The 16,253-nt window shown below is 47.0% G+C and overlaps 1 protein-coding gene across 5 annotated transcripts in view; it reads right to left on the reverse strand.

The window, feature by feature from the left end:
* LOC121272153 (leucine-rich repeat-containing protein 49) overlaps positions 1 to 16,253 on the reverse strand; it is a 244,678-nt gene that overhangs the window by 141,559 nt on the left and 86,866 nt on the right. For all 5 annotated transcript variants that reach the window (XM_041178664.1, XM_041178665.1, XM_041178663.1 and 2 more), the window contains one exon: positions 4,857 to 5,004. In XM_041178664.1, coding sequence (XP_041034598.1) covers positions 4,857 to 5,004 — 148 coding nt within the window. The remainder of the gene's footprint in view (positions 1 to 4,856; positions 5,005 to 16,253) is intronic.

Raw genomic sequence — 16,253 nt, forward strand, 5'->3', positions numbered from 1 at the left:
ATGCCACCCGAGCAGAGCATCTCCAATGGGGAGGGTAAGGACGGTTTCCTCAGCCCATCCAAACTGAGGCAATTTGAGCACTCCACGGGCATGAAGGAGCAGACTAAAGGTCTGGAACTCTCAGAGACAACAGGTTTGGTAAGCGACTAACTGCTTTAAAATGGGCATAAAGATTGTATCCATAAATGTGCGTAGCATTAAATCTACTACGTGATGTGTTGTGACCTTGGACTACCTTGCCAAGGTCAAAGCTGACCTGTTGTTTTTGCAGGAGTGTGCGATACCGCACCTCAGCTCCTACAGGCAATGGTCACCATGGTGGGCCCATGGGCCATCGACCTGGTCGGGAGGAAACGACTCTCGTTCCTCCGGCCTGGGGATTCTGCTGCGGGGAGGCAGCTTCACCGTCTCCCAGGTTAAGGAGGTGGTGGGCGGGCGCCTCCTCGTAGCAGACGTAATGTACAAGAATGCTCCACTCCGGTTAATTAACGTCTACGCCCCGTCACAAGGGGCTGAGTGGCTGGAGGTTTCTCAGCAGCTCCCACTGCTGCTGGCGACCTCCAGGCCGGTCATTCTGGGCGGTGACTTCAACTGCATCATCGATGCGGCTGGACAATCCGGCAGGGCCGACAGCAGATTGGATGCTACATCCAGATCCCTGATGGAAACAGTAAAGGATGCCAAGCTGCACGACGTCTTCAGCAACCCTGCAGACGGAGCGCAGCGTAGATACACCTGGTCGCGGCCTGACGGGTCCATCTGTTCCAGGATAGACTTCCTGTTTGTGTCCCGTGCATTCACAGTCAGATCCACCGACGTCAAGCCGGTGTTCTGCTCTGACCACTGCCTCCTACTGGCTGACTGTCACTTAGAGAAGGACCAGAGGGTTGGCAGGGGGGCATGGAAGCTAAACGTGAAACTGCTGACCCCAGAGAACATTGAGGAGCTCAAGAGGGATTACAAAGGTTGGAGAACCATGAAACCCCACTTTGAGTCACTGACACACTGGTGGGAAGCAATCAAGGGAAACATCAAGAGGTTTTTCGTCCTCAAAGGCACCCAGAAAGCTAGAAAGGAACAGAGGGAAATGTCCCAACTCCAGAAAAACATGCAGAACCTGCTCTGGCTGCGGTCGATGGGGGTCGATGTCAAAGAGGAACTCCAAGAGGTGAAGAGCCAGCAAGCCTCGCTCTTTGCCTCGGAGGCCTCCAAGATCATCTTCTGTTCCAGAGTCCGCTCCGTGGAGCAGGACGAGACATGCTCACGTTTCTTCTTCCAAATGGTACACAGAGAGAGCTCTGTGATCAGCAGCCTGAAGGAAGAAGACGGCTCATTCAAGTCATCACAGTCTGACATTTTGAGGATCAGCAAATCCTTCTATGCCGGATTATATGACGTGAAACCCACAGACAGCACGGCCTCCCAGTCCTTCCTGTCCTCAATCACGGAGGTCTCAGATGACAGTACACGGGAGAGTCTGAACAAAGCGCTAACTCCTGACAAACTGACTGAGGCCCTTGAGTCCTTCGAGAAGAGTAAAACTCCCGGAAGCGACGGCTTGCCGGCGGAGTTATATTCGGCTCTGTGGGACTGGATCGGCCCAGACCTGCTAGAAGTGTACGAGAGTATGCTCCTGGCCGGCAGTATGTCAGAATCCATGAGGAAAGGCATTATCACCCTCATCTACAAGCACAAGAGGGAAAGGGAGGAAATTAGAAATTGGCGACCCATTTCACTGTTGAATGTGGACTATAAAATTCTGTCCAAGGTCATCGCCAATCGGGTCAAATCCGCTCTGGAATTGGTGATCCACCCTGAGCAGACCTGCACTGTGTCGGGCAGGAAGATCTCTGACAGCCTCGTGCTGCTCAGGGATACGATTGCCTATGTACAGGACAGGGGTGTGGACACCTGCCTCATCAGCCTGGATCAGGAGAAGGCCTTTGACAGAATATCGCACACCTACATGGTGGATGTGCTCTCCAACATGGGGTTTGGGGAGGGAATTCACAATTGGATCCAACTGCTCTACACTAACATCAGTAGTGCAGTCTCAATCAATGGGTGGGAATCAGATAGCTTTCCTATTAAATCTGGAGTCAGGCAGGGCTGCCCTCTCTTGCCTGTTCTTTTTGTGTGTTGCATAGAACCCTTTGCTGAGTCCATCAGGAAGGATCCGGGCATAAGAGAAGTGACGATCCCAGGTAGTGGAGGCACTCAGATCAAAGTCTCCCTGTACATGGATGATGTCGCCATCTTCTGCTCTGATCTGCTGTCGGTGCACAGACTTATCCACATCTGCGACCAGTTCGAACTGGCCTCGGGAGCCAAGGTAAATTGTGGGAAGAGCGTGGCCATGTTCTTTGGGAAATGGGCTGACCGATCCTTTGTCCCCTTCACTGTCAGGGCTGACAGCCTGAAGGTGCTGGGGATATGGTTCGGAGGGACCAGGGCACGCGTTAGAAACTGGAAGGAGTGAGTGTCTATGGTGAAAAGGTAACTGGGCATGTGGGAGCAACGCTCCCTCTCCATTGTGGGTAAGAACCTGGTCATCAGGTGTGAGGCACTCTCGCTGTTGCTGTACGTGGCGCAGGTCTGGCCCATTCCACACTCCTGTGTGGTGGCGATCACCCGAGCCATCTTCCGCTTTATCTGGAGGTCGAAAATGGATCGTGTCCGCAGCGACACGATGTACAAGCCTCTAGATAAGGGGGAAAAAACGTGCCCAACATCGCCCTCATACTGATGGCCACCTTTGTGTGCGGCTGCATCAAGCAGTGCGTAGATCCTCAGTATGCAAACACCAAGTGTCACTACATGCTGACGTTCTACCTGTCCCCGGTGTTGCGAAGGTATGTCTGGCCACACTGCCACAGAACGCTCCAAGTAGTTGGACCGTGCCGCACCACCTGTCCCTCGTGGGAAAATTTATGCAGAGAAACACCTTCGACCACAAGTCCATCAGGCAGTGGTTGGCACGTAACGTCTTAAAGGCCCTGAGGGAAAAGGAGAGGGTGGATCCAGTGGGATGGTTCCCTGAGCAGACTGACAAAGTCATTTGGCAGAATGCCTCATCACCAGAACTTTCCAACAAACACCAAGATGTAGCTTGGCTGGTGATGAGAAAGGCCCTCCCTGTAAGATCCTTCCTACACGCCAGGAGTCTCACCCCCTCTGCACGTTGCCCTCGAGGTGGCTGTGGTGGGGAAGAGACCGTTGTTCACCTCCTTGTAGATTGTGTCTTTGCGAAGAAGGTCTGGAGAGAGATGCAGTGGTTGCTGTCGAGGTTCACCCCGAGCAGTTCTGTGACAGAGGACTCTGTGCTCTACGGGCTGTTCCCGGGGACACACACCGAGACAAACATCAACTGCACCTGGAGGATCATCAATTCGGTGAAAGACGCTCTTTGGTCTGCCCGAAACTTGTTGGTTTTCCAGCGCAAAGAGTTGTCCCCAACCGAGTGTTGCAGATTGGCACTTTCCAAGGTCCAGGACTACGTGCTGAGGGACACAGTTAAGCTTGGGGCAGCCGCCGCAAAGGCACAATGGAGAAGGGTCGCTTTCTAAGACCTTTCTGCCACAGTGCACCGAGGGACTGGGAACTGTAAAGAGCCCCTCAGGCTGTACAGATTAAAATGAATGTATGCCAATGATTGTAATATTCATTGTTTGTTCTGATACACCTTGTGATTCATGTTGTAAAAGTTGAACCTGATTGTATTTTTGTAATGGTGATTTGAAATGGTTCGAAATGTTTTTGAAGATTTATGAATAAAGTATATTTTTGCAAAAAAAAAATCCCAGGAACAAATGAAAAAAATGATTCACATTGATTTGTAGGGTATTGTGCTGGCTCCAGTTTAAGGCTACTGAATTTACTGGAGTTCAATAGAGAAAAACAGAGGTTTTTGTTTCAGATTTCCAGCATCCACAATATTTTGCTTTAATCGCCTTCAGATAGAGTTTTATTCCTGGTCATTAAAATATCCACAGACAAAACTTGTCTCACCTGTTAACCCTTTTCTTTTTAAAGTCCTAATAATGGCTTTATTTAATTTGAAATATTATTCATTCATTTACAATGGAATGCTGGGTAGAGTTCAGACATTATATCCAATCAGACTTCTTCAGCCAATGACCTCGCCAATGTAAAACCACATTACAATTTCCGTGGCCACAAGCATGTTCCTCAGGGCAGACTTTACAGTTTTTTGTTCATAACTCCTGGCCTTAAATGATGCCACAAGACCCTAGAAGCTTTCAACAGCCACTGGGATTTCTCCAGGAGTTTGAGCATATTTCCAGAAGGTAGCCAGGCGTGGTTTAGAGTAATTAGCAGCAGCCAGAGCGAGCTTGAGATCACCAGTCACCACTTTCTGCACCAATCACCGCGCCACCTCCACCATCTTCACAATGTCACCTCTGGGAAAGACCCCGAGTCTATACTTAGGTTGTTAACTAATAATTAGCAATTGAATTCCTATAACTGTTTCCTTCCCCAACAGTGGAGCAGCCAAATCTAACTGTGAAACTGTTATTCTATACTAAGAGTTCCATACCAAATTCAGTTCGAGCTCTAAGACTGAGTAGAATATTTTGTCATGTACAAGTGATCCCTATCCTGCACCCTCTATCACTATCAATGTTACAGCTGTGCTTCAATTTCCTTTTCAATCAGCTTTCTATCCTCCAATCAAACTGGTAAATCCCAAAGTCCCAAAATTGTAGCCATGAAGAGGTTAATGGTTGAATTGGAAAAACAGAATATTCAATCACTAAAGCATTATACCTGAGTGCAATTAACTTAATGAACACTGGCAGGAAGCCCAAATGACGTAGGCAGGATAAGTGACTCACTGTGATTTTCTTCATATCTAGCTGACGGAGCTGCAGCATATGTCGGAGAATCGTATGCTTGTACCATGACTCCTGAGCTATGGGATTGCCATCCAGGGTGACCTCCGAGAGTGATAAAGAGTCTGCCAGACAAGCAATGTCCTCAAATCTGCATTTAAAAAAAATACTCAATGAGGAAGATCCCATTTCAGGTGAGGTTTAAGTCACTGATAGGAGCAATGAATTTATATGAAATCGGAATGCATTAAACACTTACAATTTTCTCTAAAGATTAGAAAAATATACCGTCTACAACTCAGACTATCAAGGAAGAGCAGAATTTCTCTACCATTGCATACCTGTATGCAAGTGGCAGTCATTCTGGTTTTTTAACAGGTAATGTCCCAAACACCTCCATCACCATCCCTGGATATGTCCTGTCGACAGGCAGGACAGACCCAGCGGAAGTGACGGCACAGTGGTAGACAGTCGAGAGGGAGTTGCCCTGGGAGTCCTCAACATCAACTCCGGACCCCATGAAATTTCATGGCATCAGGGCAAACAAAGGAAAGGAAAGCTCCTGTTGATTACCACGTAGCGCCCTCCCTCAGCTGATGAATCCTCCATGTTGAACACTACTTGGAGGAAGCACTGAGGGTGGCAAGGGCGCAGAATGTACTCTGGGTGCGGGACTTCAATGTCCATTACCAGCAGTGGCTCGGTAGCACCACTACTGACCGAGCTGGCAAGGTCCTAAATGACATAGCTGCTAGACTGGGTCTGTGGCAGGTGGTGAAGGAACCAACAAGAGGGAAAAACATACTTGACCTCATCCTCACCAACCTGCCTGCTGCAGATGCATTTGTCCATGACAGTATCAGTAGGAGCAGCCACAGCACAGTCGTTGTGGAGAAGAAGTCCTGCCTTCACATTGAGGATACCCTCCATCGTGTTGTGTGGCACTACCACCATGCTAAATGGGATAGATTTCGAACAGATCTAGCAACTCAAAATTGGACACCCATGAGGTGCTGTGGGCCATCAGCAGCAGCAGAATTACACTCGAACACAATCTGTTACATCAAGGCCTGGCATATCCACCACTCTACCATTACCATCAAGCCAGGATGTCAATGAAGAGTTCAGGAGGGCATGCCAGGAGCAGCACCAGGCGTACCTAAAAATGAGGTGTCAACCGGGTGAAGCTATAACACAGGACTACTTGCATGCCAAATAACATAAGCAGCAAGTGATATACAGAACTTAGTGACCCCACAACCAATGGATCAGATCGAAGCTCTGTAGTCCTGTCACATCCTGTCATGAATGCTGGTGAACAATTAAACAACTCACTGAAGGAAGAAGTTCCACAAACAGCCCCATCCTCAATGATGGAGAAGCCCAGCACATCAGTGCAAGAGATAAGGCTGCAGCATTTGCTACAATCTTCAGCCAGAAGTGCTGAGTGGATGAACCATCTCGGCCTTCTCCAGCAGTTCCCAGCATCACAGATGCCAGTCTTTAGCCAATTCGATTCACTCTATGTGATACCAAAAAACGGCTGATGACACCGGATAGTGCAAAGGCTATAGGCCCTGACAATATTCCGGCAATAGTATTGAAGACTAGTGCTCTAGAACTTGCTGCGCCCTTAGCCAAGCTGTTCCAGTACAGCCACAACACTGGCATCAGCCCAGCTATATGGAAAATTGCCCAGGTATGTCCTGTATACATAATGCAGGACAAATCCAACCAGCCCAATTACAGCCCCATCAGTCTACTCTCAACCATCAGTAAAGTAACGGAAGGGGTCATCAACAATGCTATCAAGCGGCACCTGCTTAGCAATAACCTGCTCACCGATGCCCAGTTTGGGTTCCGCCAGGGCCACTCAGCTCCTGACCTCATTACAACCCTGGTTCAAACATGGACAAAAGAGCTGAACTCCCAAGGTGAGGTGAGAGTGACTGCCCTTGACATCAAGGCCACATTTGACCAAGTATGGCATCAAAGAGCCCTAGCAAAACTGGAGTCAATGGGAATCAGGGGAAAACTCTCCGCTGGTTGGATTCTTACCTAGCACAAAGGAAAATGGTTGTGGTTGTTGGAGGTCAGTCATTTCAGCTCCAGGACATCACTGCAAGGGTTCCTCAGGGTAGTATCCCTGGCCCAACCATCTTCAGCTCCTTCATCAATGACCTTCCTTCCACCATAAGGTCAGAAGTGGGGATGTTCACTGATGATTGCGCAATGTTCAGCACCATTTGATACTCCTCAGATACTGAAGCAGTCCATGTCCAAATGCAGTCAAGACCTGGTCGATACCCAGGCTTGGGCTGACAAGTGGCAAGTAACATTCACGCCACACAATGATCACCACAATTGCCAGGCAATGACCATCTTCAAGAAGAGAGAATCTAACCCTCTAATGCTAATGGCATTACTATCACTGAATTCCCCACTATCAACATCCTGGAGGTTACCATTGACCAGAAGCTGAATTGGACTAGCCATATAAATACTGTGGCTACAACAGCAGGTCAGAGGCTAGGAATCCTGTGATGACTAACTCACTTCCTGACTCCCCAAAACCTGTCCACCATCTACAAGGCAAAAGTCACTCACTCCTTATATAGAATTTGTGTAAAAGTTCTGATCTTTTATTTCTGTATTATACTAACAAAACTTACATTCTGAATAATGCATCAGCAATTACATTATCTTTTCCAGCAATATAGACATCCTTCAAGTTATACAGGTCTCATAATAAACTCCATCAAAACAGTCTGGCATTGTGAGCCTTAAACTTTTCTATGAAGACCAGGGGATTAGGTCAGTATATATTAGGGTTTCTTTGCAGCCACGATGGACATATTTCTCAAAATGTTTTAGAGCCAGTAACAATCCCAGGATTTCCTTTTCTATGATAGAATATCTTTTTTGATGCTGATTTAACCTTTTAGAAAAGTATCCCATTGGCTCTTCTATTCCTGATTCATCATCTTGTAATAAAACCACACCCACACCCAAGTCACTGGCATCGATTGCCACCTTGAAGGGTTTAGTGAGGTAAGGGGCAGCCAACACCAGTTCATGAGTTAAAATTGCCTTCAACCTCTCACTGTTTCCTTCATCCTCGACTCTCCTTACTACCTGACATATCTATTCCTATCTACTGTGATGGAATACTCCCCCACTTGCCTGGATGAGTGCAGCTTCCACAATACTCAAGAAGCTTGACACTGTCCAGGGCAAAGCAGCCCGCTTGATTGGTACCACATCCACAAACATTCACTCCCTCCACCACCGACGCACAGTAGCAGCAGTGTGTACCATCTACAAGATGCACTGCAGGAATTCACCAAAGCTCCTTCAACAGCACCTTCCAAACCCATGACCACTGCCATCTAGAAGGACAAGGGCAGCAGACAGATGGGAACACCACCACCTGGAAGTTCCCCTCCAAGTCACTCACCGTCCTGACTTGGAAATATATCACCGTTCCTTCACTGTCACTGGGTCAAAATCCTAGAACTCCTTTCCTAACAACACTGTGGATGTATACTACATGGACTGCAGCAGTTCAAGAAGGCAGCTCACCACCTTCTCAAGGGCAACGAGGGATGAGCAATAAATACTGGCCCAGCCAGTGAAGCAAATGTCACGTAAATGATCTTTTTTTTAAATTTCCTCTGTTACATTGCGTTAATTCAACATTGTGGCCATTTACATAATAAGGGTTTCATCTAATCTCTCCACTTCACACAACCAATAATCGGACTTCCAAATTAGAGTCGGTCTCCTGCAGAACAAAGTACTACAAATCCAGCACCTTGTTAAAGGGCAGATCTCTCTCTCACTCAGAAGGAAACTAGTACAGTTACTTTCTAAAACAAAAACAGAATTACCTGGAAAAACTCAGCAGGTCTGGCAGCATCGGCGGAGAAGAAAAGAGTTGACGTTTCGAGTCCTCATGACCCTTCGACAGAACTTGAGTTCGAGTCCAAGAAAGAGTTGAAATATAAGCTGGTTTAAGGTGTGTGTGTGGGGCGGAGAGAGAGAGAGAGAGAGACAGAGAGAAAGGTGGGGGGGGGGGTGTGGTTGTAGGGACAAACAAGCAGTGATAGAAGCAGATCATCAAAAGATGTCAACGACAATAGTACAATAGAACACATAGGTGTTAAAGTTAAAGTTGGTGATATTATCTAAACGAATGTGCTAATTAAGAATGGATGGTAGGGCACTCAAGGTATAGCTCTAGTGGGGTTTTTTTTTAAATAATGGAATAGGTGGGAAAAGGAAAATCTTTATAATTTATTGGAAAAAAAAGGAAGGGGGAAACAGAAAGGGGGTGGGGATGGGGGAGGGAGCTCACGACCTAAAGTTGTTGAATTCAATATTCAGTCCGGAAGGCTGTAAAGTCCCTAGTCGGAAGATGAGGTGTTGTTCCTCCAGTTTACGTTGGGCTTCACTGGAACAATGCAGCAAGCCAAGGACAGACATGCGGGCAAAAGAGCAGGGTGGAGTGTTAAAATGGCAAGCGACAGGGAGGTTTGGGTCATTCTTGCGGACAGACTGCAGGTGTTCTGCAAAGCGGTCGCCCAGTTTACGTTTGGTCTCTCCAATGTAGAGGAAACCACATTGGGAGCAACGAATGCAGTAGACTAAGTTGGGGGAAATGCAAGTGAAATGCTGCTTCACTTGAAAGGAGTGTTTGGATCCTTGGACGGTGAGGAGAGAGGAAGTGAAGGGGCAGGTGTTGCATCTTTTGCGTGGGCATGGGGTGGTGCCATAGGAGAGGGTTGAGGAGTAGGGGGTGATGGAGGAGTGGACCAGGGTGTCCCGGAGGGAGCGATCCCTACGGAATGCCGATAAGGGGGGGTGAAGGGAAGATGTGTTTGGTGGTGGCATCATGCTGGAGTTGGCGGAAATGGCGGAGGATGATCCTTTGAATGTGGAGGCTGGTGGGGTGATAAGTGAGGACAAGGGGGACCCTATCATGTTTCTGGGAGGGAGGAGAAGGCGTGAGGGCGGATGCGCGGGAGATGGGCCGGACACGGTTGAGGACCCTGTCAACGACCGTGGGTGGAAAACCTCGGTTAAGGAAGAAGGAGGACATGTCAGAGGAACTGTTTTTGAATGTAGCATCATCGGAACAGATGCGACGGAGGCGAAGGAACTGAGAGAATGGGATGGAGTCCTTACAGGAAGCGGGGTGTGAGGAGCTGTAGTCGAGATAGCTGTGGGAGTCGGTGGGTTTGTAATGGATATTGGTGGACAGTCTATCACCAGAGATTGAGACAGAGAGGTCAAGGAAGGGAAGGGAAGTGTCAGAGATGGACCACGTGAAAATGATGGAGGGGTGGAGATTGGAAGCAAAATTAATAAATTTTTCCAAGTCCCGACGAGAGCATGGAGCGGCACCGAAGTAATCATCGATGTACCGGAGAAAGAGTTGTGGAAGGGGGCCGGAGTAGGACTGCAACAAGGAATGTTCCACATACCCCATAAAGAGACAGGCATAGCTGGGGCCCATGCGGGTACCCATAGCCACAACTTTTATTTGGAGGAAGTGAGAGGAGTTGAAGGAGAAATTGTTCAGCGTGAGAACAAGTTCAGCCAGATGGAGGAGAGTAGTGGTGGATGGGGATTGTTCGGGCCTCTGTTCGAGGAAGAAGCTAAGGGCCCTCAGACCATCCTGGTGGGGGATGGAGGTGTAGAGGGATTGGACGTCCATGGTGAAGAGGAAGCGGTAGGGGCCAGGGAACTGGAAATTGTTGATGTGACGTAAGGTGTCAGAGGAATCACAGATGTAGGTGGGAAGGGACTGGACAAGGGGAGAGAGAAGGGAGTCAAGATAACGAGAAATGAGTTCTGTGGGGCAGGAGCAAGCTGAGACGATCGGTCTACCGGGGCAGTTCTGTTTGTGGATTTTGGGTAGGAGATAGAAGCGGGCCGTCCGAGGTTGGGCGACTATCAGGTTGGAAGCTGTGGAGATCCCCAGAGGAGATGAGGTCAGTGACAGACCTGGAAACAATGGCTTGATGTTCAGTGGTGGGGTCATGGTCCAGGGAGAGGTAGGAGGAAGTGTCTGCGAGTTGACGCTCAGCCTCCGCGAGGTAGAGGTCAGTGCGCCAGACAACAACAGCACCACCCTTGTCAGTGGGTTTGATGACAATGTCAGGGTTGGACCTGAGAGAATGGAGTGCAGTAAGTTCAGAGAGAGACAGGTTAGAATGGGTGAGAGGAGCAGAGAAATTGAGACGACTAATGTCGCGCCGACAGTTCTCAATGAAAAGATCGAGAGAAGGTAAGAATCCAGAGGGAGGGGTCCAGGTGGAGGGAGAATATTGGAGATGGGTAAAAGGATCCGTTGAACTGGGAGAGGACTCCTGCCCAAAGAAGTGAGCCCGGAGACGAAGACGGCGGAAGAAGAGTTCAGTATTATGCCGAGCCCGAAATTCATTGAGGTGAGGGCGTAAGGGTATGAAACTAAGTCCTTTGCTGAGCACTGAACGTTCAGCATCGGAGAGGGGAAGGTCAGGGGGTATAGTGAATACACGGCTGGGGCTGGGATTGGAAGATGGGGTGGGGACGGAGGGACAGGCAGGGGTGGAGGGTCCTAGATGGGTGTTGGTGTCGATGAGTTGTTGGAGCTTGCGTTCCTTAGCACTTGAGAGAAAGAGAAAAAGTTTCTTGTTGAGGCGTCGGATGAGCTGAAGAAAATGAAACTGGGGGCACGAGCAGCTTTGAAAAAGGGTACGGCGGTGCTGCTGGAGGGAGAGGTCGAGTGTGTTCATATGGTGGCGCATGGCACTGAGTGTGGATCTCAGAATGTGACGGGAACAGCAGTCCAAGAAACGTTTTATGTCCCAGAGATACCTGTAATCCTGGGTGGGTTCGAAACATGAGGGGTGGAATTTCAGTTGAAATCCATGTGGGGTAAGTCGGAGACGGAGACAGTCACTGAGAAAGGAGATATGGCTGTGAAAGCGGGTTTTAGTAAACACCTTGTCAAACACTAGGAGGGAAATGGAAAGCAAGGAAGGTGAGCAAGACAACAGAGAGATACGGAAATCTTGTCGCAGAGAGGAACAAAACTTCTTCAAGGAGGTAGGCATTTCTTGAAGAGCAGTGGCAGTCAATTAAACACAGAGATAAAAACAAAAAAACTGCGGATGCTGGAAATCCAAAACAAAAACAGAATTACCTGGAAAAACTCAGCAGGTCTGGCAGCATCGGCGGAGAAGAAAAGAGTTGACGTTTCGAGTCCTCATGACCCTTCGACAGAACTTGAGTTTGAGTCCAAGAAAGAGTTGAAATATAAGCTGGTTTAAGGTGTGTGTGTGGGGGGCGGAGAGATAGAGAGAGAGAGAGGTGGGGGGGGGGTGTGGTTGTAGGGACAAACAAGCAGTGATAGAAGCAGATCATCAAAAGATGTCAACGACAATAGTACAATAGAACACATAGGTGTTAAAGTTAAAGTTGGTGATATTATCTAAACGAATGTGCTAATTAAGAATGGATGGTAGGGCACTCAAGGTATAGCTCTAGTGGGGGGTTTTTTTTATATAATGGAAATAGGTGGGAAAAGGAAAATCTTTATAATTTATTGGAAAAAAAAGGAAGGGGGAAACAGAAAGGGGGTGGGGATGGGGGTGGGGATGGGGGAGGGAGCTCACGACCTAAAGTTGTTGAATTCAATATTCAGTCCGGAAGGCTGTAAAGTCCCTAGTCGGAAAATGAGGTGTTGTTCCTCCAGTTTACGTTGGGCTTCACTGGAACAATGCAGCAAGCCAAGGACAGACACGTGGGCAAGAGAGCAGGGTGGAGTGTTAAAATGGCAAGCGACAGGGAGGTTTGGGTCATTCTTGCGGACAGACCGCAGGTGTTCTGCAAAGTGGTCGCCCAGTTTACGTTTGGTCTCTCCAATGTAGAGGAGACCACATTGGGAGCAACGAATGCAGTAGACTAAGTTGAGGGAAATGCAAGTGAAATGCTGCTTCACTTGAAAGGAGTGTTTGGGTCCTTGGACGGAGTTACTTTCTACTCTTGTTTCTGGAATAAATGAATTCAATGGCATGTCTGTACTTGTAAGAGCAAAAGCTATCTTTGGCAAGCAAGAGATTTATATTAAATATAAATTATTAAACATATAAAATTTACAACAGCAATGAAAAAACAGCTGCTAAATTTCCAAGTTACAAGCTTGTTTGACTTGGGAGAGGAACTTGAAGATGATGGTGTTTCCCTCGTTCTTCTGGATGGTAGAAGTTCAGAAGTGCTGTGAAGAAGCCTGGGTGAATTGCTGCAGTGCACCATGTAGACAGAACACATGGTAGCCAAAGTGCACCAGTGGTGGAGGGATTGCATGTTTAAGCTAGTGGATGGGGTGCCAGTCAAATGGGATTATGTCAAGCTTCTTGAGTGCTGTTGATGCTGCACTCATTTGGGCACGTGGATAGAATATCATCACACTCCTGGCTTCTGCCTGGCAGAACAGACTCATAGACGTTTACAGCACAGGAGGCCATTCGGCCCATCATGTCTGCGCCAGTCAACAAGGATCTGATAACACTAATCCCATTTTCCAGCGCTTGGCCCATAGCCCTGGAGGTGGTAACACTTTGGGGATCTTGAAGGTGAGCCACTTGCCACAGAATACCCAGGTTCCAACTTGTTGTATTAATTATGGTGATCTAATTTAGGTGTTTAAAATGATAAAGCATCTAATACAGTACAGAGAAACCATTTTCTCTGATGGGGAAATTCAAATCAATCTTAATATTAGAATTAATCCATTTGGAACTAAATAGAGGAAGAACTTCTTCCACCACAAAGATTAGTGGAAATCTGGAACATGCTCCTCCAAAAGGATATAGGTGTGGTGGGTCACCTGGAACTTTCAAGACTGAGACCAACAGGTATCAGAGGAAATTTTTTTTTTAATTCATTCACGTGTCGTTTGCTTCACCGGCTGGGCCAGCATTTATTGCTCATCCCTCGTTGCCCTTGAGAAGGTGGTGGTGAGCTGCTTTCTTGAACCGCTGCAGTCCACGTGGTATAGGTACACCCACAGTGCTGTTACAATATACAGTAAGGGGGATAGAAGGGGAGGTTTTACAACTATGAATAGCAACAGTAAAAAGAACCAGAGAAGTAGAATCACAGAATAGTTATGATGCAGGAGGCCATTCAGCCCATCGTGTCTGCACCGGCTCTCCAAATGAGCATTATGACTTAGTGCCATTCTCCTGCATTTTCACCGTAACCCTTGCACGTTGTTTCTATTTAAATAATCACCTAATTCCCTCCAGAAAGACTTGATTCAACTTGCCTCCACCACACTTCCAGGTTTCTGACTCAGAAGCAAGTGGATTACCTCTGAGCCAAGGCTGACTAAAGAGCTGAAAGCATGTTGTTTTGGTGCAATATAATTTTATATTTGGAAAAGGCATGCAATGTATATCAATGCACCTTTCCTCATCTAGGATCTTGTCTCTAATGATAGTATACTTTTCAGCTTCTGGTATCATGCCGTTCGTGCAGAGCCCTTCCTGCTTGTCATTAATTGCAATCTCAGTCTGCATAGCACAGATAGATGCCAATTCAAGTTTCCAATCTACTCCAACACTTTGCCAGCTCCAGTTCCAGAACTGCTCCCCTGTTACACCAGTATGGCATTTTCTCCTTTTTCCAATAGAAGTATTTTTCAGTAAAATTGCCATTTATTGCAACATTAGCAGCAGTTTTATGCTGTGAGCCCATGCCCAGTAAGAACTTGATGAAAACTGCGAAAGTGCATGTTACACAGAGCCATCAGATTAGCCACAATCTCAATGAATTGGGCCTCATGGGGCCCACTCCTGTTACTAGATGACCTGTGCTGGATTTGAAACCAGGTCTCAGAAGTTAAAGGTCAGAGGCTAAATTACTGTGTCGCAAAGAAATGTTCCTATAATTTTCTTCCCCCTCCCCGGCTCTTTCAAGCTATTTTTACAGTTCTCTATTCTTTTAAATACATTCAATAAAACACTTTTAAGCCTATGAAGGTCAGGACAACATAAAAATGGAAACTGTACAGGTCTGCTTAAACATGCTTCTAGAACTTCATGCTGCTGATGCCACACTCCAGCAGAGCTAAATGAATGTCTCATGGAGAAAACTGTATTCCAACAAAACTGATCCATAATAAGCATAAAAAGAAAAGTTCTACAGGGTTTAATGGAGTAGCTCAGAGATAGGCTGCCATTTAATTTGTAAACTGTGTTGTAAAACTGAGTGCTTTGTAAACTGTGTTGTAATACTGAGTGCTTTGTAAACTGTGTTGTAATACTGAGTGCTTTGTAAACAGACAAATCAAAGCTTGCAGGGGTTGTGAATTCCTTCTTTCATTTGACAGCTTGGTGTACATTTCATTTCCTTCATTTAAAACACACCAGCCTGTATGCAGCCTCTTCTCTATATCATGTAGAGAACAATTGGACGAGATCCTGGTTTCATTTTTTTTCATTAAAAGCTACAGTCAGCCAAAGGTCAGGAGTGCTTTTATGGGTTGAAAACAGGTTTTATTACAGTGGACTTAAAATAAAAATCCTGACTTTAGTGTATCTGTCACTGTGGAGAGAGAGGGGAGATAAAGCACTACTGAATACAATGAAAATAGGGATAGAAATATGCAGCTAATTTAGTTTGAAACATTATTTCCTCCATTTACTTAATATCCATCCGCTTAATAGAAATCAGGAGGTGGGCATTTAAAATCATTCAGCTATTCACCACCGGAAAGATGCCAGGATTCCGCTCTTTCAATTCTGAACCTTCATTTATTCATTCATGGGATGAGGGCATCGCTGGCTAGGCCAGCGTTTATTGCCCATCCCTAACTGCCCTTGAGAAAGGGTGTGTGAGCTGCCTTCTTGAACCACTACAGTCCGTGTGGTGGAGGAACACCCACAGTGCTGTAAGGGAGGGAGTTCCAGGAATTTGACCCAGCGACAGTGAAGGAACGGTAATATATTTCCAAGTCTGGATGGTGAGTTGGGTGGAGGGGAACTTCCAGGTGGTAGTGTTCCCTTGTGTCTGCTGCCCTGCTGTAGTGGTCATGGATTTGGAAGATGCTGCCTAAGCAGGCTTGGTGAGTTCTTGAAGTGCTCCAGGGGGAGTAGCTTTCAACTAGTAATCCAGAGAGCCAGAGTAATGCTCTGGGACACAAGTTCAAATCCTGGTGGAATTTGAATTCAATAAAAATCTAGAATTTAAAGTCAAATGATGACCATGAAACCATTGTCGATTGTTATAAAAACCCATCAGGTTCACTAATGTCCTTTGGAGAAAGAAATCTGCTGTCCTTATCTGGTCTGGCCTACACATGACTCCAGGCCCACAGCAATGTGGTTGACTCCTAAATGTCCTCTG

This window comes from Carcharodon carcharias, chromosome 32 (assembly GCF_017639515.1).
Source record: "Carcharodon carcharias isolate sCarCar2 chromosome 32, sCarCar2.pri, whole genome shotgun sequence".
In the NCBI taxonomy this organism is placed as follows: domain Eukaryota; kingdom Metazoa; phylum Chordata; class Chondrichthyes; order Lamniformes; family Lamnidae; genus Carcharodon; species Carcharodon carcharias.